This window comes from Pelecanus crispus, chromosome Z, assembly GCF_030463565.1.
Source record: "Pelecanus crispus isolate bPelCri1 chromosome Z, bPelCri1.pri, whole genome shotgun sequence".
Lineage (NCBI taxonomy): Eukaryota > Metazoa > Chordata > Aves > Pelecaniformes > Pelecanidae > Pelecanus > Pelecanus crispus.
In genome coordinates this window covers 37,968,006-37,992,987 of record NC_134676.1, presented here as the reverse complement: position 1 = coordinate 37,992,987, position 24,982 = coordinate 37,968,006, and the positions used below count along the sequence as shown (strand labels likewise).

General features: G+C 41.8%; 1 protein-coding gene across 1 annotated transcript in view; it reads left to right on the top strand.

Moving 5' to 3' along the window:
• The window catches only part of MLLT3 (MLLT3 super elongation complex subunit), a 155,131-nt gene that overhangs the window by 88,983 nt on the left and 41,166 nt on the right, over nucleotides 1–24,982 (top strand). The window contains exons 5-7 of the mRNA XM_075726610.1: nucleotides 4,992–5,082; nucleotides 7,327–7,354; nucleotides 20,224–20,824. Coding sequence (XP_075582725.1) covers nucleotides 4,992–5,082; nucleotides 7,327–7,354; nucleotides 20,224–20,824 — 720 coding nt within the window. The remainder of the gene's footprint in view (nucleotides 1–4,991; nucleotides 5,083–7,326; nucleotides 7,355–20,223; nucleotides 20,825–24,982) is intronic.

Below are 24,982 nucleotides of genomic sequence, written 5' to 3'. Positions count from 1 at the left end.
CTTCATGCTTTACGTAGTGGTAAATTCAGAGTGTTATTACATGGCTGTTTAAACTGGCTTGTTTAAAGCCCAGCTGTTGTCTCACCTTGCTTCATTAACACCAGCACTGGTGTCTTATTCCACCAGCTGGTCTGATCCCACTGAGCTGTTGACTTGTGGAAGGGGCTGAGGAGGTGAATTAATAATGTTCCTGGGTTTTGTCACTGAAGCAATTAATTGTGGGAGCAGACAAGTACCAACCACAGGTGGTCTTGGGTGCCTGGCTTAAGAATGGGCTGCAGCAGTGTCTTCAACCTATTGGGGTGTACTCTTCTTTGCAACTGTAAGCTAGCAGGAATCTTACAGTGCAGAAAGGAGGAAACGAGTAAAAAAGAGTACATACAGCATGGCTGTACTGGAGAAATCTTGCTGTGCTTTTGATGAGCTTGCATTCTTCCTGCAGAAAGTGGCTTGCTGTGTGATATGCTCATTCCCACCTTTTGCTTCTTTTGTGTAACCTTGACTTAATATAGCTATATACATATACGTGCACACACACACATAAGCAGTATTTGCTGCCAGTGTGATAGTGGCTATGTAAAAGCAGGGACTTGCTCTGGAAGCTGGCTGAAGTCCATCTGCCAGCCTGTGTTTCTGTGCTTGACTAATGGGAGGACAAAGGGCAGAAGTTGATATAATTCTGTCAGCTGAGCTCTTTCAGTGTAGTTCTTAAACTGGATGTATAGATGTCTCTTTCCTAAATTTAGCCAAAAGGGAAATGCATCTCAATTCTAAAAAGTTTTTGTAATGTAAGGGCTTTCTACATAGATAATCTTGGCAAAAAAAGATTTTGGAAGAGTTTCTAGAGAAGTACTTAATGTTAATATTAACATTATTCTTTGAGAGGGAGGAGAAGGCAAATGATTCTTTTTTCCTGATATAGGGGACTTTAATGAGGACCATATCCTTTTTCTGACAGAGATTGATTTGGAAGACAGATGTGATATTTATTATAGGGGCCAAAAAGTTAATTTTATATGAGGTTTTCTTGGTCTTTTGTCATCTTTACAGATGGTAAAGTCTGTAGTCTGAACTGAAGTTCTGTCTTACTGCATACAGTGTAAATCACATTAAAATTTTGAATCTACAATTGCCATTTTTCATAAGCTTTATAACAAAATAACAGGCTGCAGGATTCAATACACTGAAATTTTTAGGGCTCACAATTTGGAATGCCCAGATTTTGTCTTCTAAAAACTGTATGGGATTTATTTTCTCTCTGTGCAGAACTAGAATTGCCAAATCTGCCAGACCTCAGATGGTACTGATGCTGTTTATCCTGGCCCTGTAGACCATTCTATAGACAGTGATCCTGTTTCTAAGCACACAGTCTGTGATACTGAGACTGTTAATGGTCCAAATACTTGCCCAGAAACTGAGATATCTCAGAAGTCCATAGACTTTTTAAAAATGTCAGCTGTCTAAGAATGTCTGTGTATAATGATAAATAAATAATATATATAATATAAATATTTCTAAACTGGAATGTTTCTGAATTTTAAAAAGAAAATATATGCAGTGGTTGAACCTCAGTTTATTTTAGTGAGTCAGACTTTTATGCTTCAGGGAGAAAATGGCAGCTTCCAATCCTAGGAGAAAGAATCCTTGGCAGAATTTTTTATTTCTTCATTTTTAATTTCAAGGTAGGGCAAACCCTGACTATATTTCTCTTGCACATGGATATGCATTTTTCCGTCATATGAGTGTATGAACAAAACTACTTTGTGTTAATAAAATACCTGCTTAAACTCTATAATTAATGGGTAACTGTATGCCCACTTTTTCTGTAAGATTATTTGATTTTAAGGCAATTGGTATTTTCTGTGAAGTTTGTGGGTTTAAAACATTGCATTGAATTTAATTTAAAGGAGAACAATCTTATTTAACCACCTATTTGACTTAGTCTGTGAGAGGGAATAATGATACGAGACATTCATTTTCTCTATCTGTTACACAAGTTTATGGTATACAGATGTGGCTGCAGATTTTCCTTGTCCTTGTTGCTGATCATTCTTTGTTAGCTTGTGCCTTCTCTTGCATTCAGCTGGGCTGAATTCAACCAAAAGCCTTGGCAAGCTGAGGTTAAAAAGTATTTGTCAGGCTAAGTGAAATGATTTACTGTGATTCAGAATAGCTAATTGCTATTGACATTACCATGATGACAAGAAGGATGCCATTGCTTTTGCCCAGCTGCCTTTTGAGAGTTCTGGCCCCTGGCAGGCTGTGGTTTAGGTGTCTGAGAAATAGAAATGAGGAATTGGGGAGAAAATATGTTACATGCCCTGTGTGGAATCTTACTTCACAAAATGTTTGAATACATAAATAACTTTTATTAAAGATTTTTTTTTTTTTTAATACATGAACCTATGGTCAAGGAAGGAGAACAACTTGATTGCCTTCTTCCTCCATCTTTGGATTCTAGCAGCAGTGTTGAAAGGTAATGCTCAACTTGCAGGCTGACAAAAGTAATCTTTATTACCTAGACATATCCCTTAATACTCTCCAGGCTACCACATGATCTTTTAACAAAGTTGTCTGGAACAAGATCCATTTAGAGTGGTGTTTAAATAAAAATTTTTAAAAAATTGAAATCCTGTTGTCGTGGTTTAGCCCCAGCCAGCAACTAAGCACCACGCAGCCGCTCGCTCACTCTCCCTGCCCCGATGGGATGGGGGAGAGAATCGGAGGAGTAAGAGTGAGAAACACTCCTGGGGTGAGATAAGAACAGTTTAATAATTGAAATAAAGTAAAATAGTAATGCTAATAGTAACAGTATAATAATAATAATAATGATACACGAAGCAAGTGATGCACAATGCAATTGCTCACCACCCGCCGACTGATACCCAGACAGTTCCCGAGCAGCGATTGCTGCTCCCTGGCCACCCCCCCCCCCCCCAGTTTATATACTGAGCATGACATCATATGGTATGGAATAGCCCTTTGGTCAGTTTGGATCAACTCTTCTGGCTGTGCCCCCTCCCAGTTTCTTGTGCACCTGGCAGAGCATGGGAAGCTGAAAAAGTCCTTGACTAGCATAAGCAGTACTCAGCAACAACTAAAAACATCAGCATGTTATCAACATTCTTCTCCTACTAAATCCAAAACACAGCGCTATGCCTGCTGCTAGGAAGAAAATTAACTCTATCCCAGCCGAAACCAGGACAGTATCCACCCCTTATTCTATACCATCTACGTCATGCACAGGCCCTCCCCTTTCCAATGTGTTCTAATTAATCACCACCGCTTTCCCTATCTTGATATACACACAGATATCATTCCCTTCGTCTATGGCCCATCCCTCTAAAATGTCCATTGAGTTCATTTAGCCCATGACTTTGGGTTCCATCTGTCATCACAGTCTTTCAGAGCAGGAGAGGTGGTGTGCAGTGTTGGACTGTTGCATGCTGAAGTCAGTTCTCATTCCAACATGGTTTCATCAAAGTTCATTTGCATTAAGCTGGGCAATTCTTACTGCAATACCATTGATGTGGCATATAGCAATCATAATATATAGTATTATATACTTAATATTAACCTACTATATTATTATATTAACATGCAGTTAAGAGATAACATATAGTTAAGAGATAACATACAGTATTATAAAGCAATTAATATTATACAATTCAGTTCATTGGCTATTTTCACCCAAAATCAAATTCCCTTGAGGTACACATTGGGCTTCCCCATCCTTTCGCATCACCCACCAAATGCACACAGGTCCTTGAGCAAAAGCAATCCCACGAATGGGTTTGCCTTTGCCAGAGGTGGAAGTCACCCAGACTGTCTTCCCCAGCATATTTTTCATGTGCACTACAGGAACTTTATCTCCTTCTACAGTACGTAAAAGTTTTGATTGGGCAGGGCCAGCTCGATTGGCAGATCCCCTGGTGTTGACTAACCAGGTGGCTTTTGCTAAATGCGTATCCCAATGTTTAAACGTTCCACCACCCATTGCTCTCAGGGTAGTCTTTAACAATCCATTGTATCGCTCAATTTTCCCGGAGGCTGGTGCATGGTAAGGGATGTGATACACCCACTCAGTGCCGTGCTCTTTGGCCCAGGCGTCTATGAGGTTGTTTCGGAAATGAGTCCCGTTGTCTGACTCAATTCTTTCTGGGGTGCCATGTCGCCACAGGACTTGCTTTTCAAGGCCCAGGATGGTGTTCCGGGCGGTGGCATGGGGCACGGGATATGTTTCCAACCATCCAGTGGTTGCTTCCACCATGGTGAGCACATAGCACTTGCCTTGGCGGGTCTGTGGGAGCGTGATGTAATCAATCTGCCAGGCCTCCCCATATTTATATTTCAGCCATCGTTCACTATACCCAAGGGGCTTGAACTGCTTGGCTTGCTTGATTGCAGCGCATGTTTCCCACTCATGAATAACCTGTGCAATACTGTCCATAGTTAAGTCCACCCCTCGATCACGAGCCCATTTATACGTTGCATCCCTTCCTTGATGGCCTGAGGCGTCATGGGCCCACCGAGCTATAAATAATTCACCCTTATGTTGCCAGTCCAAATCCACCTGAGCCACTTCAATCTTAGCAGCCTGATCTACTTGCTGGTTGTTTTGATGTTCTTCAGTGGCCCGACTCTTAGGTACATGAGCATCTACATGACGAACTTTTACAACCAGGTTCTCTACCCGGGCAGCAATATCTTGCCACAATGCGGCAGCCCAGATTGGTTTGCCTCTGCGCTGCCAGTTGCTCTGCTTCCATTGCTGCAGCCACCCCCACAGGGCATTTGCCACCATCCATGAGTCAGTATAGAGATAAAGGACTGGCCACTTTTCTCTTTCAGCAATATCTAAAGCCAGCTGGATGGCTTTCACCTCTGCAAACTGACTCGACTCCCCTTCTCCTTCAGCAGTTTCTGCGACTTGTCGTATAGGACTCCATACAGCAGCTTTCCACCTCCGATGCTTTCCCACAAGACGACAGGACCCATCAGTGAACAGGGCATATTGCTTTTCATTTTCTGGCAATTTATTATACAGTGGGGCCTCTTCAGCACGTGTCACCTCCTCCTCTGGTGATATTCTAAGGTTTTTTCCTTCTGGCCAGTCCATGATCACTTCCAAGATTCCTGGGCGACTGGGGTTTCCTATTCGAGCCCGTTGTGTGATCAATGCAACCCACTTACTCCATGTAGCATCAGTTGCATGATGTGTAGAGGGGACCCTCCCTTTGAACATCCAGCCCAACACCGGCAGTCGGGGTGCCAGCAGGAGCTGTGCTTCAGTACCAACCACTTCTGAAGCAGCTCGAACCCCTTCATATGCTGCCAGTATCTCCTTCTCAGTTGGAGTATAGCGGGCTTCGGATCCTCTGTATCCCCGACTCCAAAACCCTAGGGGTCGACCTCGAGTCTCCCCTGGTGCTTTCTGCCAGAGGCTCCAGGTAGGGCCATTCTCCCTGGCTGCAGTGTAGAGCACATTTTTAATATCCTGCCCTGCCCGGACTGGCCCAAGGGCTACTGCATGAACTATCTCACGTTTAATTTGTTCAAAGGCTTGTTGTTGCTCAGGGCCCCATTTGAATTCGTTCTTCTTCTGGGTCACTTGATAGAGAGGGCTTACGATCTGGCTGTAATTTGGAATATGCATTCTCCAAAAACCCACAACGCCTAAGAAAGCTTGTGTTTCCTTTTTGCCAGTTGGTGGGGACATAGCTGTTATTTTGTTGATCACATCCATTGGGATCTGACGACGTCCATCTTGCCATTTTATTCCTAAAAACTGGATCTCCTGTGCAGGTCCCTTGACCTTACTCTGTTTCATGGCAAAACCAGCCTTCAGAAGGATTTGGACTATTTTCTTTCCCTTCTCAAAAACTTCTTCTGCTGTGTTGCCCCACACAATGATGTCATCAATGTACTGCAGATGTTCTGGAGCTTCACCCTGTTCCAGTGCTGTCTGGATCAGTCCATGGCAAATGGCAGGGCTGTGCTTCCACCCCTGGGGCAGTCGGTTCCAGGTGTACTGAACACCCCTCCAGGTAAAAGCAAACTGGGGTCTGCACTCTGCTGCCAAAGGGATGGAGAAAAATGCATTAGCAATATCAATTGTGGCATACTACTTAGCTGCCTTTGACTCCAGTTCATATTGAAGTTCTAGCATGTCTGGCACGGCAGCACTCAGCGGCGGTGTAACTTCGTTCAGGCCACGATAGTCCACTGTTAGTCTCCACTCCCCATTAGACTTTCGCACTGGCCATATGGGACTGTTAAAGGGTGAGCGAGTCTTGTTGATCACTCCCTGGCTCTCCAGTTGACGAATCAGGTTATGGATGGGAATCAGGGAGTCTCGGTTGGTGCGATATTGCCGCCTGTGCACAGTTGTGGTAGCGATCGGCACCTGTTGTTCCTCAACCTTCAGCAACCCTACAATCGAAGGGTCCTCTGAGAGACCGGGCAAGGTGGACAACTGTTTAATTTCCTCTGTCTCCAAAGCAGCTATACCAAAAGCCCACCGGTACCCTTTTGGGTCCTTGAAATACCCTCTCCTGAGGTAGTCTATGCCAAGGATGCACGGAGCGTCTGGGCCAGTCACAATGGGGTGCTTTTGCCACTCATTCCCAGTTAGGCTCACTTCAGCTTCCAGTACAGTTAGCTGTTGGGATCCCCCTGTCACTCCAGAAATACAAATGGGTTCTGCCCCTCTATAGTTTGATGGCATTAGCGTGCACTGTGCACCAGTGTCCACTAGAGCCTTATACTCCTGTGGGTCTGACGTTCCAGGCCATCGAATCCACACAGTCCAGTAAACCCGGTTGTCCCTTTCCTCCACCTGGCTGGAGGCAGGGCCCCTCTAACACTGGTCACAGTATTCGCTGTTCACTTCCTGTAAATGTGAATCAAAAGTCCCCTGATCAAGGTCGGAAGTAAAATTAGCCCTCTTACTCTGTCTCGGGAACTGCTCACTGGAAACTGGAGCTGCAATTTTCCTGGGAGAACCGCCTTTTCTAATAGTTTTTCCTTGCAACTCACGCACCCGTGCCTCTAAGGTTGAGGTGGGTTTTCCATCCCACTTTCTCATGTCCTCTCCATAATCACGCAGGTAAAACCACAGGGTGCCCCGTGGTGTGTATCCTCTATATCCTCTCTCTTGAGCATAGGGACGTTGACTCCTAATGGCTGAGACACTGGTCCGTGCAGGTGGGGAGTAGGACAGATCCTCTCTGAGTTGTTGGAACTCTTGGCACAGTTTTTCCACAGCCGAGACACAGGCCCGTAGGGAGGAAGAGAGCTTTTCTTCGTAGTCCCGGAGTTGTCTAGCCACTTCATCCACCGTTGGTGCCTCGTCGTCTTTCCAGGCTAGTATTGCCAACGAGTTGGAATACGATGCTGGTGCGCTCCGTACCACCTTCTGCCACATGGATTGTGTGCACCTGACTTCATCTGGGTCTTTGGTTAACTGCTCATCATTCAGGTCACTGTAAATCACCTCCAGCACGCCTAATTCCCTCAGGTACTGGATACCTTTCTCTACGGTGGTCCATTTGCTTGGGCGGTATAAAACATCCTCCTTGAAGGGATACCTTTCCTTCACGCTTGACAGAAGTCGCCTCCAGAGGCTGAGCGGTTTTGCCCCTTTTCCAATTGCTTTGTCAATGCCCCCTTCCCTGGAAAGGGATCCCAGCTGCTTGGCTTCCCTACCCTCTAAATCCAGGCTACTGGCCCCGTTATCCCAGCATCGGAGCAGCCAGGTGATGATGTGCTCGCCTGGATGACGACCGAAATCTTTTCGCATATCTCGCAGCTCACTCAGGGATAGGGATCAGGTGGTCACCATCTCATTTATGGGTTCTTCCTCCTTTGGTTCTCGTGATGGCCCTGGTTCATCTTCATCCCTTACTAAACGAACTGATTTCCTCGTGTATTTTTCCTTCTGTATAGGGGCAACTGATACCAGCGCAGGTTGGTTCTCTGGTTTAGCCGCAGTGTCTGTCACTGGGGTTTGAGTAGCCACAGAGCCCATGGCTGTGGTTTGAGTAGCCGCAGTGCTCATGGCTGTGGCTGGAGTAGCCACAGTGCCTGGGGCAGGGGTTTGAGTAGCTGCAAGGCCTGTAGTGGGGGTTGGAGTAGCCGCAGGGCCTGTAGTGGGGGTTTGAGTAGCCACAGTGCTTGTTGTTTTGTCATCAGATCCAGAGACCTTCTCTTTCTTTTGAGGGTACTGATTAGTGTTGACCACGGCTCGATAGGCATGGGCCAGTCCCCAGCATGTTGCAATGATTTGTGTCTCTCTGGAGTTACCAGGGTGACAACATACTTCTTCCAAATACTTTACTAATTCTTCAGGATTCTGCACTTGTTCAGGGGTGAAGTTCCAAAACACTGGAGGTCCCCACTGCCCTAGGTACTTGCGCATACGATCCCACACACCCTGCCACTCATAACTATCCAGCCTTGGGGTAGATCTCTGGATGATATATTTAAACTGCTTACTGACCTTTATCAAAACGGAAACAACATTCCCAAGAAGTATCAATAGAAGTATCTTAACTGCCCAGGGGTGTTCAAGATACTGGAAAGTTGTTGTAATGAAGGAGGAAACATCATAGAAGAAAGCAGCAAAGGTGCCATTCTGTATTTCCTCCACAACAAGCCTCTCAGAGTAAGAAGTATAATTGATAACTCTCTCTATGAGGTAGTACCCGAAGTACAGTAGTGACTTCTGTATGAAACCCAAATACCAAAGAATGCTCAAGGTCAGTGTTTTGATAAGGAGCCTCCCAAGCAAAAGATCATGAATCACTGCAGGGCATAGCACACTACACAAACTGACAACAAGCTTTAACGCGTGCTGCAAAAAAAAAGAACATGGTGCAGACCAGATGAACTAATATTGTGACCGGCAACTGTTAACAGACTCCTTAATACACTCTGGTTAATCTGTTGTTATCTCAAACCCTTCGAGCCCCACGTTGGGCGCCAAAAAGGACTGTCGTGGTTTAGCCCCAGCCAGCAACTAAGCACCACGCAGCCGCTCGCTCACTCTCCCTGCCCCGATGGGATGGGGGAGAGAATCGGAGGAGTAAGAGTGAGAAACACTCCTGGGGTGAGATAAGAACAGTTTAATAATTGAAATAAAGTAAAATAGTAATGCTAATAGTAACAGTATAATAATAATAATAATGATACACGAAGCAAGTGATGCACAATGCAATTGCTCACCACCCGCCGACTGATACCCAGACAGTTCCCGAGCAGCGATTGCTGCTCCCTGGCCACCCCCCCCCCCCCCCCCCAGTTTATATACTGAGCATGACATCATATGGTATGGAATAGCCCTTTGGTCAGTTTGGATCAACTCTTCTGGCTGTGCCCCCTCCCAGTTTCTTGTGCACCTGGCAGAGCATGGGAAGCTGAAAAAGTCCTTGACTAGCATAAGCAGTACTCAGCAACAACTAAAAACATCAGCATGTTATCAACATTCTTCTCCTACTAAATCCAAAACGCAGCACTATGCCTGCTGCTAGGAAGAAAATTAACTCTATCCCAGCCGAAACCAGGACACCTGTCTTGAAGAAGCTGTAGGCAGTAAATACCGTCTTGACTTGGAGGGGTGAAGTGTGGAGTATACCTATCTACATCCTAGATGTCCCAATTCTGCACTCCCATTCCTCCTTTAGCATAATGTGGATGAGGCATGTGATGGGGCAGTCTCTCCCCATCCCCAGTATCAGAGGATGTTTTGGTCATGTGAAGAGGCAAGGGTGACCACACAGGGCATCCACAAAACCAAGTGTGACTTCGTGCATGGCAACCTGTGGAAACAGATGTTTCTTTGCAGGTGCAGAGCTCTGCAACTTCTCTCCAGCTTTGAAGGGCTTGTCAGACAGCAGGTAAGCTGTCTCTGGCATTTAGGATTTTGAAACAATAGGTAAATGAGTAGCTCTGCTAGGAAGCAGTAAAATCCAGACACAGCAGCACCGGAGCAGAAGACAGGAGCTAGCTGAGTTTGTCTCAGATGGAAGGCATGAATCTTTACCTGTGTGGTAGCTGCTCTGTGACAGCTGATTTATCTGTGGTCTCTGGAAATGATCTGTTTGTACTTAGGAGTCTTTAAAACCAAGAAGAACAGCTAGACCCTTGTTACAGCAAAAACGCTGCTTGCTCACCAGCCATGCAGTTTACTGTACTCCCGATAAAAAAGAAGCTTGAAGTAGAAGTTGAAGTTAGAGCTGTACTGCTTTTGCATTAAAACCTCAGGCTGTTTTTACAGTGTATCTTTGTGGTGGGTTAGCCTTGGCTAAGGGCTGAAAGCCACTTGGTCGCTCAGTCTGCCTCCTCAACAGGGCAGGGAGAGAATATAGGATGAGAAAGCTCATGGGTCAAGATAAAGACAGGGAGGTTGCTTACTAGTTAATGTCACAGGCAAAACAGACTTGACTTGAGGAAAATTAATTTAATTTGTTGCAAATTAAAATAGATTTGGGTAATGAGAAAGAAAAAAAAACAAAAAAGAAGACACCACCACCCCCTGACACAACGTTCCAATGCTCCGCTTCATTCCTTCATTCAGGACTTGTCTATCTCCTCCACTTCCCCGAGCGGCACAAGGGGATGGAGAACGGGGTTTGCAGTCAATCCATAACAGCTCCTCTCTGCTGCTTCTCCCTCCTCACACTTTCCCCCTGGTCCAGCACAGGGCCTCTCTGTGGGCTGCAGGGAAATACCTTTTCCAGTGCCTGGAGCACCTCCTCCTCTCCTTCTTTGACCTTGGTGTTTGTGCTGCAGTTTCTCACACTCTTTTTTTTTCCCCTCACCTCTTCTGCCTGTGCAGTGTTTTCCCCTTTCTTAAATCTGTTTTCTGTGAGGTGCCACCATCTTGCCTGAGGGGCTCAGACATGTCCTGCGGTGGGTCCATTGGAGCCAGCTGGATCCAGCTGTGTCTGGCACAGGGGAGTCCCCAGCCTCTCCTCATAGAGGCCACCCCTGCCACCCAAACCTTGCCACCTATGCCCATTACAGTCTTCCTTCACATCACTCTAGTTGAGAGCAAAGACTGCTGCACATATATATTTATGAGATGTCAGCAGCCTGCAAAACCTTTTACTGCAGGTGGGATGAACTTTCTTTCAAGTGTACTAGACATTGCTCAGGACAAGAGAAAGAGTGGTAAGGACTTGGGTGCCGTAGCGTGTAAGCAGCCATAATAGAACAAGTAATGCCATTTTCTGAGGGGCTTGCGTTATATTTGCATGGAAATTGAAAGATGTGATTTGCTCATTAAATAGAGGATGGCAGTGTGGTTTCATTAACCCATCCGCTGTTGAGAAGAAACATGGCTACTGTTTGTTGGAGAAGTTTTATTCTCCTACCAGTGTGATTTGCTAGTTCATTAGGCAGGTGAATGAACTGTTGGTTCTCTGTCTCTGTTGGTAGTGTTTGACTGACATGTTTTCCCTCTTATAACAGATCATGGTAATGTCAGATGGCACATCGTTCTCTTCAGGACAGAGCCTTCATCTCCCCAACCTCCCCAGTAACTCCCTGTCTTTTTCTGAAGTGAAGAAGAAATCATCTCATGGGCCAAAGGTGAGACTTATTTTGCTAAAAGGTACTTGAAACAGTGGTGCTTTCCCTGGGAATTAACTTGAGGAAAAAAAAGTACTTCTGGGCATTTTTGCAATCTCATGATATAGTCCAGTGATAATAGGTCTTGACATTACTTTGTTGTGAACTTACTGTTCACCACATGAAAATAATGCAGAACAAGGATGGTTGTGAGAACAGGTGCCAATGAAGGTACTGCTTTTCTGGGTTTTGTACAGGCAGAATTGTTTTCCTCCTTTTCCAAAGGAATTCTAATGGTCTGTTGTAGTCTTAGGGGATTCTGATGAATGGAAATGTGATCTACAGAAATGTCAAGAATATGAGAAAGTACTATGATAATAATTTGATTTATTAAGTATTTTTGAATACTTTTTAAGATAATTGGGTAGAGTGGAACTTGAAGTTGTGTTCTTTAGGATTTTTAATTTTGTTTAAATTTCAGTGGTTAATTCTATACTAGATGTTTCAAAGACAGCAATGTGTCATCAGTCTCTAGGACATACCGAATCCCCAAGCTAGAGTGTGCTAAAAAGGTATAGTCCAGTTAACCTTTTGAGTAATACAAATGGACCTTTCCAAAACAGAAGATAAGTTCTTCAGTTTGACAAAATGAATTAAGGAGGTGGGAGAATAAAGAGCATGTTGTTATTTATTCAAATAAGAAATGCAACACAGTGACTTGCTTCGTAAATGAATTAACATATATGCTTTTTCTCCATTCTGTTAAATTGTTTGGGTTTTGATTTTCTTTCTTAGCATCTTGTCAATTTGCCGTATGTTACCTAATCTTCCAGTGCATGTACTGCAAGGGGCAATACCCCTTTTTATCAATAACTTACATGTTCTGTAGCTGTGCCAAATCTTGTATCTTGTAGGAACTGTCAGGTAATGAACTATAGGTATGCCTAAGTATGTCCATTGATTAGAGTGTATCACAACAGTAATGATATATAGAGTGGGGGGAAAAAAAGTTCTTTAACATGTTCCTGCCTGGTTTGCATTGTACCTGAGTGCCTCACAATCTCTAATGCAGGTCTTCTTGTGACATTTAAAGGATATATGAAAGTGTAATTATTTTTATTTTCCTAATGAGGAGTTGAGGTAGGTTGAATCTGAGGATTAGACTGAAGGTGCTTATTTTGGCATGCTAAAACAGCTGCTTAATGCCTAAAAGGAAGACACCTGGCACAAAAGTGATGCAAGGTGCTGAACATAACTGTCTGACTGTGTAGACTAGGACACATCTCCATCTACTTGGATACTGAAGATGAGTTACTTTGACACTTTACAATCTGTAATAGGGGTTCTTGTGAGGTTGGGTGGCTTTCCAGAGTTCAGTTTCTGATCACTTCTTCAGATTTGGCTATAATGTTGATTCACCCATGTCTTGCATTGCATGCCAAAGCAGGCATACTGAGGCCTTGGCCTAAATAAGCAACCCAAACACCTGCAGAAGGACTTCAGGGAGGTACAGAACACGATACCAACTCCTACACTAATGCTCCATCTAGTAACTGTGTACCATGACAAGTCTTGAATCTCCAGTGTAAATTCTTTCATAAGCAAATGCTAACCTGGGATGTAATTTTCTGAACCGTATTTGGACAATGAACTTTGGTCTAGCATAGGAACCTGACAAGTGTGGAGTATGGTTGGGGTGAAGCAGGGTGAAGGGAGACTTGCATGTTTGCTGCACTCACCCTTATAAATGAACGTTTGAAATCTTTTATTCTTGCTGAAGCAACCCAACCAACTGCAGTGAGTTTGACCCATAGCAGGAAGTAACAGGAGCCAGTAGGAGGTTAGATGTGCATCACATCTCAAGATTGTATTCAGTATCTGTGAAATTGTTACCCAGGAACGTTTTTTAACTATCTGGTTTCAAAATAGGCATGTTCAGCAGCAAACTGTCTATTTGAAATCGTTCTTTTTTCAACCTTGTATGCCATTCACTGGAGTTTTTAATAGTGGGAAGAGATGTTATATCAGTACACTGTTTCTTGCCAGTCGGTGTGAGTATTCAATTTTTCCCCTCCCCCAGCAATATTTGTCTCCTCCTGTCTAACTTAAAACACCCAGTAGTGAGCAACTGTTCTTGTGTCTCATAAAGAAAGAGTTGTAAATATCTGCCTTACTGAGGATCATCAGCTGTTTTTGAGAAATGGAAACATGAAGTAACATTTGTTTCAGTGCAACAAAAAAGTTTGGGTTTTTTATTGTAAATCCAGGGAGCTGAGGATTTTTGTCTTTAGGGTTTTTGTTTTGGTTGGGGGGCAGGAGAGTTCCAGCCAATGTGTAAATAGATTTTTGGTTTTGTAATTTGGAATGACCCCAGTGATGGAACAATGTCAGTGTCCACATTTCATTTAGATATGCCTCTAGAATAGGAGCTGTAGAAAGGTATTGGTAGTTCCTGGGTGTAAGTTGTCTGTACCAAAACTGTGGGTACATGTACTCAAGGTGTCTGTATTGGATGATTTGGGGATTTTTCTGCTGCAGCAATAGCCTTTTGGTGTGCTTGGCTTGGTTTTGGCTTGTTCTGTTTGTGAATACCAAAGTAAACTTTGAGGTCAGTTTTAAACTCTGACTGTGGAAAACCAGAACTAAGAGTATTTGCTTTCCCATTTTTCCCCACGAAGCACCACATAGACTTTTTGATTAGAGGAGAATTGTAGTCAAGACAGTAAAACCAGTGCAATGAAGTGGTATTGTTGGTTTAGCATTCACTTATAAAAAAATACAATGCAGTATGAAGTAAGAGAGAACTGCCAGTTTGCTTTCTGTCACATCCTATTCTGAAATATATATTAAAAAATATAGATGTTTATATTTCTGAAGTTCCATGATTTTGTGTTTAATTTAATGGAGATGGTATTAGTGAGCCCCGGTATTGTGATTATAAAACAAAGCTTTAGTCTTAGAAATACAGAGGACAGGCAGAAATGCATGAAACCTTACTTTATGCATTTTTTCAGAATACAAAAATAGCTGCAGGCTAGCTACAGATACTTGTGTTGCTTTTAAATCAGTTTGTATTATGTAAATACTACATGCACAGAATACAGCGAAACAGCTTGATTAGTTTTGTTGGGATGATTATGTCTTTTGGAATGAGCTGTAGTGTCAGCTGCAGTGAAATTAAGTTTACTTTATAGACAAAAAACCCAAAAGCTCTTACCCCTGTATGTGACCAGAAAAAAAACCCCAAACTGTTTTATGCTCACCCTTTTGGCTTTCTGTGTCAAACCAGTGAGCCTTGTAATTCTCCATCTGCTTCTAAGTCTACTGATGTCATTGGTCATAATAGTTTGGTGGGGTGGACAAGCTGAAGTGTGGGAAGCTTTGTAGATGTGCGATACAATAATGATCTGTAAGAACTAGCAGCAGTTAAATTCATCTCCAGCATGCAGCTAGCAAGCAGAAGAATACTACAGTATTTGTGGAGGCTTTCAAAATGTGAGGGTTTTTTTTTCCCCAAATCAGTTAGTGGTGTTATTCAATAATAAACACATTTGTATTGAACAGAAACCTGAAATTCCTTGAGCAAGTAATTCCCTTTAGATATCCTCCTCCTCTTTTGCTCTTAAGAGCAGGAGGTATATTTAAGACTGATTCCAGTCCATTGGCTTAAGATGGACACATTATTTCAATAGGCATAAAATTTGAAGAAATGCTTTTTTATTACAAATTAAAATAATGCATGTTTTTACGATCACTAATCCTAAATTTGTAGACTAAACCCAGAGTACAGTAGACTGGTATGGCCATGCCAATGTGCTCAGTTTAATGACTTCATAAAATTTAATGAACCACCCCTCTCTCTCCACAATTGCTTCGTTTGCTAATTAGGTTCCTAATGTCTGTCAGCAACTGGAGAAGTTTGAAATGATTTCCAGAAGATACTGCTTACTCAAACTCATGTTCAACCAATTTGGGAATTACACTTTGTGGTGTGAAGTCAGAATCCGACCCTGCAAGATACACAGAGATTTCAACATCATTTTTTGCCTTGTAGTTACAGAAGTGTTTTAATTTGCAGATGTGTTACCTGTTGAGCAGCTGTCATGGCCCATTTGGATCTCTCAAATTTACAGGACAGCATACTCTGTGATTTAAACTTTATTTCATGACCTCATTGAGAAATACACCAAACACACATGACAAACAAGGCTCGGTCCCATTTGCCCAGACTAGTCTGTCACGTGAATTCACTTATTCACCACTCAAGTCATACTGTTTCATAACTTATAACCTGTAACTTCTAATCCATGCACTTAAGAGGGAAAAAAAAAAAAAAAAAGTTAGTTACCTACCTGATGGTGAGTGTGCTCATTCTTCCTCCTCGGTCATGGTGTGGGCATCCCCTGTATCACACTGGGAAACATGAAAGCCTCAGCAGTCCAGCTGCTGATGGATCGATCCACTTCAAAAGTTAGGGTTTGGGGTTTTTTTTTGGTAAGCTGATGTTTTATACCTTCCAGCTTGGAGGTTTGGTTTATACCATTTCCATAAGTTAGCAGATTCTGATGAAACTGCCAAAGATAATGGCTTCAGGAGACAGAGATTTGCAGATGATCATGACTGCATAATGGCCCTTTAGCTCTTTCTGGCAACCTGTCCTGCCTATGTGATGCTCTTGCTGCTCCCAGCATACATCAGGCCTTAGCATGAGCTGTGTTAGCCAAATCTGAGGAGGAGTTAAGTGCAACAGTCACAGTAGCATGGTCTTTCTCTGTTGGTAAAACCTTAGATTTTTATCATCCTTTCTAAAATATTTGTTTTTAAAGATCTGTTAGTACTGCCCTATGAAAGGGGTTATATATCGTGAAGTACTATATGTACATGGTGTTAACTACACTTAAGGAAAGGAAACGTCTGCAGGTATTTTGACATGCATATAATTCTCGGTATTGTTATTTTCATGTTTGTTGTGCAATGTATCAAAGTCTAACATTCACTTGGGTTGCTTGAATACACAAATGTAAGCTATGGTGTGTAAATATCTTACCTGTCAAAACCCCATGATCTCCATTTTACATATGGACTTGAGAAAGGACTGTTTTGTGTGTCCCTCTTAGCAGAAATACATAATTCACTCTTATTCCTTGCAACACTTCTTAAGGTGGGAAGGAAAAGAAACATCTAAATACACTGTTAGTTTTTGATAAATAAGAAAATGGTTTGAAAGTACATTCTGATTTTCAGTAAGATCTACGCTGTACATGATGTGAATATTTGACCACATTTCATCCCCACCAGCCTTCCACAATCATCATTAGGTTTGATATAATTTTACCAGGGAATATATTTGGGGTTTTTTCTGTCTTACAAATTTTACGTTCCTCTTGCTGTTTCCTCCTCCAAGTCACTGGTGGCTTCTGTTAGGGTCATTGCAGAAACTTAAGAAATAAGAGAAGATACTTACTTTACTTAGAGAATGAATCCAGATATAAAAGCAATGCATTGGATGTCTTGATGAAAGAGTAGCTCTCAGAGGGCATGGCAGGGTTGTGTATATATATGTCTATATCATAAGTATGTCATATACTTGTGCAATGATTTCTATGAAAACATCAACTTTAATGTTGTAGAAAGAGGAAAGAAGTCTCGGGTTAAAATTGAAAAGGCAAGAAAGATCTCAAATCCCTATTGGTTTTAATACTACTGCACCCCAGGACCTATTTCACGGCTCTCATCTGTTGGAAAACCACTAAAATGAGTCTCTTGTTTTGGAGCAATTTAGAATACATGGTAGGGAGGCCAATAAGAAACATAAGGACTCCATCCAGTTTATTAATGGCAAGTATTTTATTCCTCCCCAGGGCAACACTTAGAGCTCTGGCATGATAGAACAAGATGTGAAGGTAAAAGCATTAATAATTAGCTCATATGTCAACTTTTGGGGCTGGTCTTGCATCAAACAAAATATGGAGCTTTTTTTTTAAAATTTTAAAAAAACCCACCAGCGAAGGAGTTTTGACTAAAGTAAGACATCTCAAGGAATGATTAGTGCTTTTTTATTTTTGTTTTTTAATTACTGGCCTGGGAAATGAGGAAGTGCCTTACGTTCAGACATTCAAATGTCATCATAGTATTTTTCATTGTTGATGCTTCTGCCCATTGTTAATGTTGAGGCATATATATATTATATAGATACATAGTTAGATTGCCAAATCTGACTCCAATACATTTTCAGTACTGATGCAAGAAACATCTGAACAAAAAGCACAGTTGAATAATCTGTGCAGCACTGTGTGAAAATTCAGCGTTTCACTAATTAGTTAAGATAATGAGAAGGGAAAACCAGTTTAAAGTATTTATTTTTAATTAATTGTTTCTATCTCTTGCTACAGAGGAGAAGGGAGATACTGCTCTTTTTGCACATATGGTATGTGTAAACCTCTCAGGTCCTAAAGCATTAAATACTGGCTTAACACATCCCGATTGGACAAGTCATAGTTATCTGCCAACAGTAAGCACACAAGTGGATGTATTCTCAGTCTTAATTTCTCCTCTTGTTGACACAACTTTCATTAAATGGGCTACTTCTGCTTTGTTTTATTGGGTGGGGTTTTTCCAGAGCAGTTCTGCTGACTGTATTTTTAAGATTAGTCAGCCCCCGTGGAGGTTGAGGCTGGCCATATCCTGCTTTGTTCCTTCAGCTTGCAGTGCATTGCTGCTATCCTATCTATGTTGTGGGTAAAATGGTGGTTAAGTAAGGGGGAAGAAAAGCTAAACATGTTTTCCCCTCTGCAGTTCTGGAAATCTGTGGCAGTGTTAGACAGCCAGACATACCACATCTACATATATACTAGAGGGTTGTTGCGCTTTAACCCTGGAGGGCAGCTGAGCCCCACACAGCTGCTCACTCACTCCCCCCTGGTGTAATGGGGGAGAGAATCAGAAGGATAACAGTGAGAAAACTGGTGGATTGAGATAAAGACAGTTTAATAGGGAAAGCAAAAGCTGGACCTGTAGGTAAAGCAAAACAAGGAATTCATCCACTACTTCCTGTCAGCAGGCAGGTGTTCAGCCATCTCCAGGAAAGCAGGGCTCCATCACGTGTAATGGTTACTTGGGAAGACAAATGCCATCACTGTGAATGTCTGCCCTGTTTCTTCTTCTTCCCCCCAGCTTTATGTGCCAAGTATGATGTCACATGGTGTGGAATATCCCTTTGGTCAGTTGGGGTCAGCTGTCCCAGCTGTATCCCCTCCCAACTTCTTGTGCACCTCCAGCCTCCTTGCTGGTGGAGTGGGGTGAGAAGCAGAAAAGGCCTTGATGCTGTGTGAATGCTGCTCAGCAATAGCTAAAACATCCATGTGCTGTCAACACTGTTTGGATCGCAAATCCAAAACATAGCCCCATACATGCTACTACGAAGAAAATTAACTTGATCCCAGCCAAAACCAGTACCAAGGGTCAAAAAAGAAAAGCAAATTCTTAGCACTATATGGTAAGTGTGGATTGCTGGAAAATAAAACAGAGGTCGGGATTTGTACATGAATTTTATACAGATGACAGTGCATCCAGTCTTACACAGATGAGAGAATTTTTGGCACCACTTTGGTCTGCAGCTTGCAAAGGACTTGGATGAATAACTAACCTAATTATTGAAAGTCAAACCCAGAAGTGCATTTGTAATATTTATACTGACTAGCACCCTTTTCAGTAGTTCCCCATTTCCAAGAATGCTTTCTTTGCATAAAAATGAAATTGGAAGAACACTTTATTGTAAGTATTGTTCATCATCCTCTCTTTCAACCTAAGAATTTCATTAAAACTGTGATCTAGAACTATGTATTGGGACACCCCTATACATATAGATGAGTGAGGAATGATACTGCTCTGCTCTTTCTGCTTTTGCCTATCTTACAGGACTTCTGAGTCATCACCCTCTCAGAAACCCTTCTCACTTTTAACAGTTGAATTTAAAAAAATGCAATGAAATACTCAGTAGAGATAGCAGCAATAAATACGAAGAAGAAAGTTTCTTTAGTAATGGAGGTTTTCCATAAAAAGACATTGACTGCTGAGATGATGTATGTCAAATCAAGTCTTCCATCGCCAGGCTGGACCCAGAGTTGTTACTGTGTATGAGGAAAAGGATCTGGCAAAAACTGCAGAGAGGATCACAGTATTGCCTGAGATGTCATCAGGAGCACATGTTTTGCTCTGATTCTGAAGTAATTCTGTTGACCATATATGGTTCATAGCCTGATCTTTCCTTACAATTTTTGTTTTTTTCTGATAGCTAATGGTCATGGTTAACATTTCCTAAACTGTCTTTATGTTCATCTTGTGATGTTTCGTAAAAAAATTACCTAATTCCTAACATCAAAACTAACTTGTCTTGCAGACATTGACAAGCAGTGGTAACTGCTCATGTTCCACCACTTTGTAACAGACAAGTTGACCAAAATGATGGGGTTTGTGTCTGTTCTTATATAGGTATTTACAGTTTCTGGTTTTCAACCTGCAGTTCCAAATATTTAACATGAATCCTGTGTCTGTATTGTGTCTGTCTTTTGGGGCTTTAAGGGTTTAAGGCTTTTTTGGCTGGTTGGGTTTTTTAGTAAAATTTTGCATCTCCTTTTTGCAGGACCCAACTAGGATTCTGAACACAAATAGCAGCAGCAGCAGCAGTAGTAACAGTTTTTCAAAGACCCACAAGTTAACAAAGGAGCACAAGGAAAAAACTTCTAAAGACTCAAAAGAACATAAAAGTGCCTTCAAAGAACCTTCCAGGGAACACAACAAATCTTCCAAAGAATCTTCTAAGAAACCCAAAGAAAATAAACCACTAAAAGATGAAAAAATAGTTCCTAAGATGGCCTTCAAGGAACCCAAGCCCATGTCCAAGGAGCCAAAATCTGAAAACACCCACATCCCTGCTGTAACGGGTGGGCAGCAGCAAGAAAAGAAGACCCCCACAAAAAGGCCCTCTGTTCTGGACTCTGATGAACCTTCAGCAAAAAAAAGAAAAAAAAGTGGCTCAGATTCGTTATTTAAAAGTTTTTCTAGTGCCCCACCGCTGATTCTTACTTGTTCAGCTGACAAAAAACAGACAAAGGATAGATCTCAACTCAAGGTGGGGAGGGTCAAAATTGAAAATGATGCACTGGAAAAGAAGACACCTACTCTGCCACCGTTTGATGATATTGTAGATCCCAATGATTCTGACGTGGAGGAAAACACGTCCTCCAAATCTGAAGTAAGTAGTGTTTGGTTTTGCTTCATATGTGTTGAGTATTCCCAGTCTGTGGGATTGTGCACCATATTTGTATTTTCCCCCTTCCTTTCTCCTATCTACTGGCAGATTGTTCAAACTGAAGGATGTTGACTGCTGGCTGTTCAAACTTATGCATGTTCTAGTTGAATTGTATTTCCTATTCAAGTCTGCTCAATTTATAAACCTGTCAACATTATGACGAATGAGCATATGGGACATGCCTATAAATGATACTGTTCTTTTGATCTTGTTCTTTTGAATTTCATGCCTCTTGTGAGAGAAAAGGAAATTGGTATTTCACACCCTAAGTCTTTGTGTTCATGTGTTAGAGAATTCAGTAAATTCAGGAAAGGGTTTCAGTAAATCAGAGTACTGTTTGTTATTTTTCTGCTAAAAAGGGCAGTTCTGTGACTGATGCCAGTTTTGTGGAGGAGGGGTTCCTAGAATCCTCACTCTGACGAGGAGAATCTATCCAAAGTAACAGGCTTACCCAAGAAGAAAGACTTTTTCTGGAGATTTGCTTTCCTGAAAATATTTGTCTACCATGCCCGCCTGAAAATATTTGTCTACCGTGCCTGCTCATCTGTTTCAAGCATCGTTTGCTCTTGATGATTAGGATTTTAATAATCCTCCTAGCAGACGGCTTTTCAGAAGCATCTTTTAGATGAGTATAGAAGGAAATAGAGATGAGTAAAGAAGGAAAGGGGTGGAAAGAGAAGGCTTGATTGGTGCCTTTGTTTGTGTGTATAGCTAGAGGTAGTGTGCATGGTAGAGAGAAAGTCTTCCCAGCCATGCATTTTTTCTGCTGTGTGCCTCTGTTACTGCCATCAGATTCATAACCCTGCTTGCCCTCTCTGGAACAGACAATAAATACCCTGCTGTGGGGAGGTGTCAACATTAGGTTTTTACTTCGTAGAAACTTGCCATGAGGGAGAAAGTAATTTATTTCTGAAGTGACCTTTTAATGACTGGTCCCTTAGGGCATGCAAAGGCTGTAAAATTTAGAAGGTATGGAATAGGACAAGCACTGCTTTACAGCATGGCACTGGTGATATTGTGGAACCTATGAATTTGTCTTTAAACCTGAAAATATTCACACTTGTCAGCCTTGGTGTGAATTAATATATACTATCTTCAACAGAAGCTGAATCTTCTATTTTAATTTATGTCAATACCCTTAAGACTCGCTACCTACCCTCGGTATAGCCAGCTAATTAGCATAGATTCTGCTTTCAGATTTCCTATTCATTCCAATAGGTGCCATGTAGTGGCACATACACTTTTACTGGCAGCAGCAGTTCTCCATTTTTAGTCAAAGACAGTAAAATTGAGAGGAGCAACTGCAGTGTAACTGGAGTTTTACAGATGTGGGCACTACAGAGCTGTGTGGTGTGTAGCAACTTGCAGATAACTGATATGTGAAGAATATGGATGGTGCTTAAAACTGATCCTTTTTAATTGATGTTTTTCCTCCTTTGTTGTCTTGCAGCTTCTTGCCCATTACCAATAGTATAATGGGTACACGGTTGTGTTTTTCATAGAATGACACAACTCCACTTGCACTGCAATTCGTCATCCATCTGCAGTTGACCTGCAGGACCTAAGGAGTTTTTAATTCTGTACTAAAGAAAAGAAGTAGATTCAGGGTTTTCTAGTTCTGCAAGCCACTGCTACTGAGAGGGTAAATTAGTGAAGTCTGCTCAAAGAGAAGCAGATCCTGCTTCTTTGGGCTCTGGTGTATTTTAATGTTGACGTCTTGGATCATGGAACAGATAGGTCTTCAGTGGGAGGGCCAGTGTGGTCCACATCTGTATGGATGAAAAGGATGTCTGCCACTTTGGGACTGTGCTCATTAATAAATCAGGCCAAGTATGGCTCCAGTCAGTGACTGGATGCTATTTATAAGTCAATAATATACTTATTTTTAGAAAAGGTATTTAGAAAACCTGGAATAATTCCTGAAGGTGCCTGTGGATTCACCACATTGTTAGTGCTGTGGGAGAAAGAGCTGGGCAGCCTGGTTAATGACTGTCAACAGAATTTCACAAAGAGTTGTTCCTTCTACGCTTCATTAGTTTTAACCAGGGAGCCTAATGAAAGGCAACTGAGCAATGTAACAGAGGTAATTCTATACACTGGAAAAAGTAGTTTGAACTTTTTGTATGTTTTGGTGGGTTTCAGAGCATTTCAGGGAAAGGAGTAGATTTTACAGCTAGATCCGTAAAGGGTATATCCTACAAATACAGTCATATAAGGACAAAAAAAGTGAAAAGTTGCAATGTTACATAGAGACTAATGGAAGTGAAAATATGATAATGCTTTTGCTATACAGGAACAGTTATTTCAGGTCTGTTAATGCTTCATGATACTAACCAACATAGTTGCCTGAAGCTGGGAAGACACTTCTTCAGTAGCAAGTTCTGGCATAATAATATGCTATAAAATTCAAATGTTATTTCTTACTCTGGTACAGTTACAGTCGTGGGTATCATATCATTGATGAACAAAAAATGTATCATTATTTAAGATTATATTCAGTAGTAAAGTATCCAGGATTTATTACTAAAGTGGCTTTAAAAGAGCAAAACCACAAAAGCCAACTCAGCAAATTTGGCTTAGATACAACAAATCAGATTACAAATCAGTTATTTAAAAGAAAATTGTTATGATAACATAAAAATATTAACTTTGAGTCAAGTGCATTTTTTCTAGTTTAAGTTACATTTATGACATAGTGCAAACCTGATACTATATGAATTGTTGTAATAAAATTATGAATTACTTTGCTAAGAATTTTGTGAGGACAATACTTTCTTCACTCCATGGAGTAAGAAATGATCTCATTCTCAAACACACATGTCCTGAAATGGTGACTGTTCACTTTCTTGGTATTAGCTCATATACATAACTATGCGTCTCAAACACGATAAATTTGTAATAGAAGGTGTAATGTAACAAAGCTGTCTGTAACTGCTCTGTAGCTAAGATTGTATTACTTCACCTAAAATTGTTTTAGTCATGCTTTTATACTTTACAGAGAGTACAGTTTGTCAGCAGGTGCACAACACCAAGTAGGTTTTGTGTGCATTTCTTTAAAGAAAAAAAAATAAAGTAGGGGTGGAGTGTAGAAATCTTTGTTTCAGAGATTTTGGAGTCTTCCATTGGCAAATGTTCATTGCTTCTGAATTTTGCCCATTAACTCATTTTTTCATAATATGTGAGAAGCAAGTTAAGAAGTGTGACATCAGCAAACAGTGCTGGCATTATCTCTGGAGGTTTGTCCAACAAGCTGCATAGTGGAAGTTCAGATTAACTCATACTGCTTTTATCAAATGTATTCACCAGAAGCTAGAACTTACTGCAAAAGTAAGTTTCTTCCTATTGCTGATCACACTGAAGACTCTTTCAGAGCTAGGGGCAGTCCATGATCAGTTCTCAGTTGTGAAGGCTGGGTTCGGGTTTTTAGATTAAGGATGACATTCTGAGAAGTGGTCATAGTAAGTGAAGCTGACAAACATCGTTAAACAGAGGTGTTGTTTCACTGGGTAGGTATTACAGGAAGGCAATGCTGCTGCTTCCCTGATTTCTTCAGATACAGCCCCTGTCCAGTGAATTGAGGTGGGGTGTATCCTTTCAATTAGTGGGCTTTAATTTCAGACAGAATGTGTGCTCAACCCATCTCAATATTGGCATCATGCTCTACCTAGTTCTGGGCATTCAGGTTTGAAATACTGGCCTTCACCTTCACAAAGTGGAGGACATAGAGGTTTAGCACCCTCTGACAGAGGTGGATTCTTTTTCATGTGGCAGAACATGTCTGGCAATGGCTAATCCACCCTCCAAGCTGTCCCTTAAAATTCAGGTTTAAGAACACAGCCAGGTTAGCATACTGTTGCATCAGGGGTGTTTCAGAAAGCCAGACGCTGTTCTCTGATACCCTGCAATCAGTCCCTGTTTTGAGCTCCAAAGACCTTTATAAAAGTGGGAAATAAAGCGGATCACATCCTTGCTTAATGATAAACTTTCTGCCCTTGTTTAATAGCCTTTCTGTGCATGACTTAAAGAATAAGACCACGTATGGTCATTTCTCTGTGGTCTGCTCGGCATATGCTGTAGTGTGGTGCATTGCTGTATTTATTT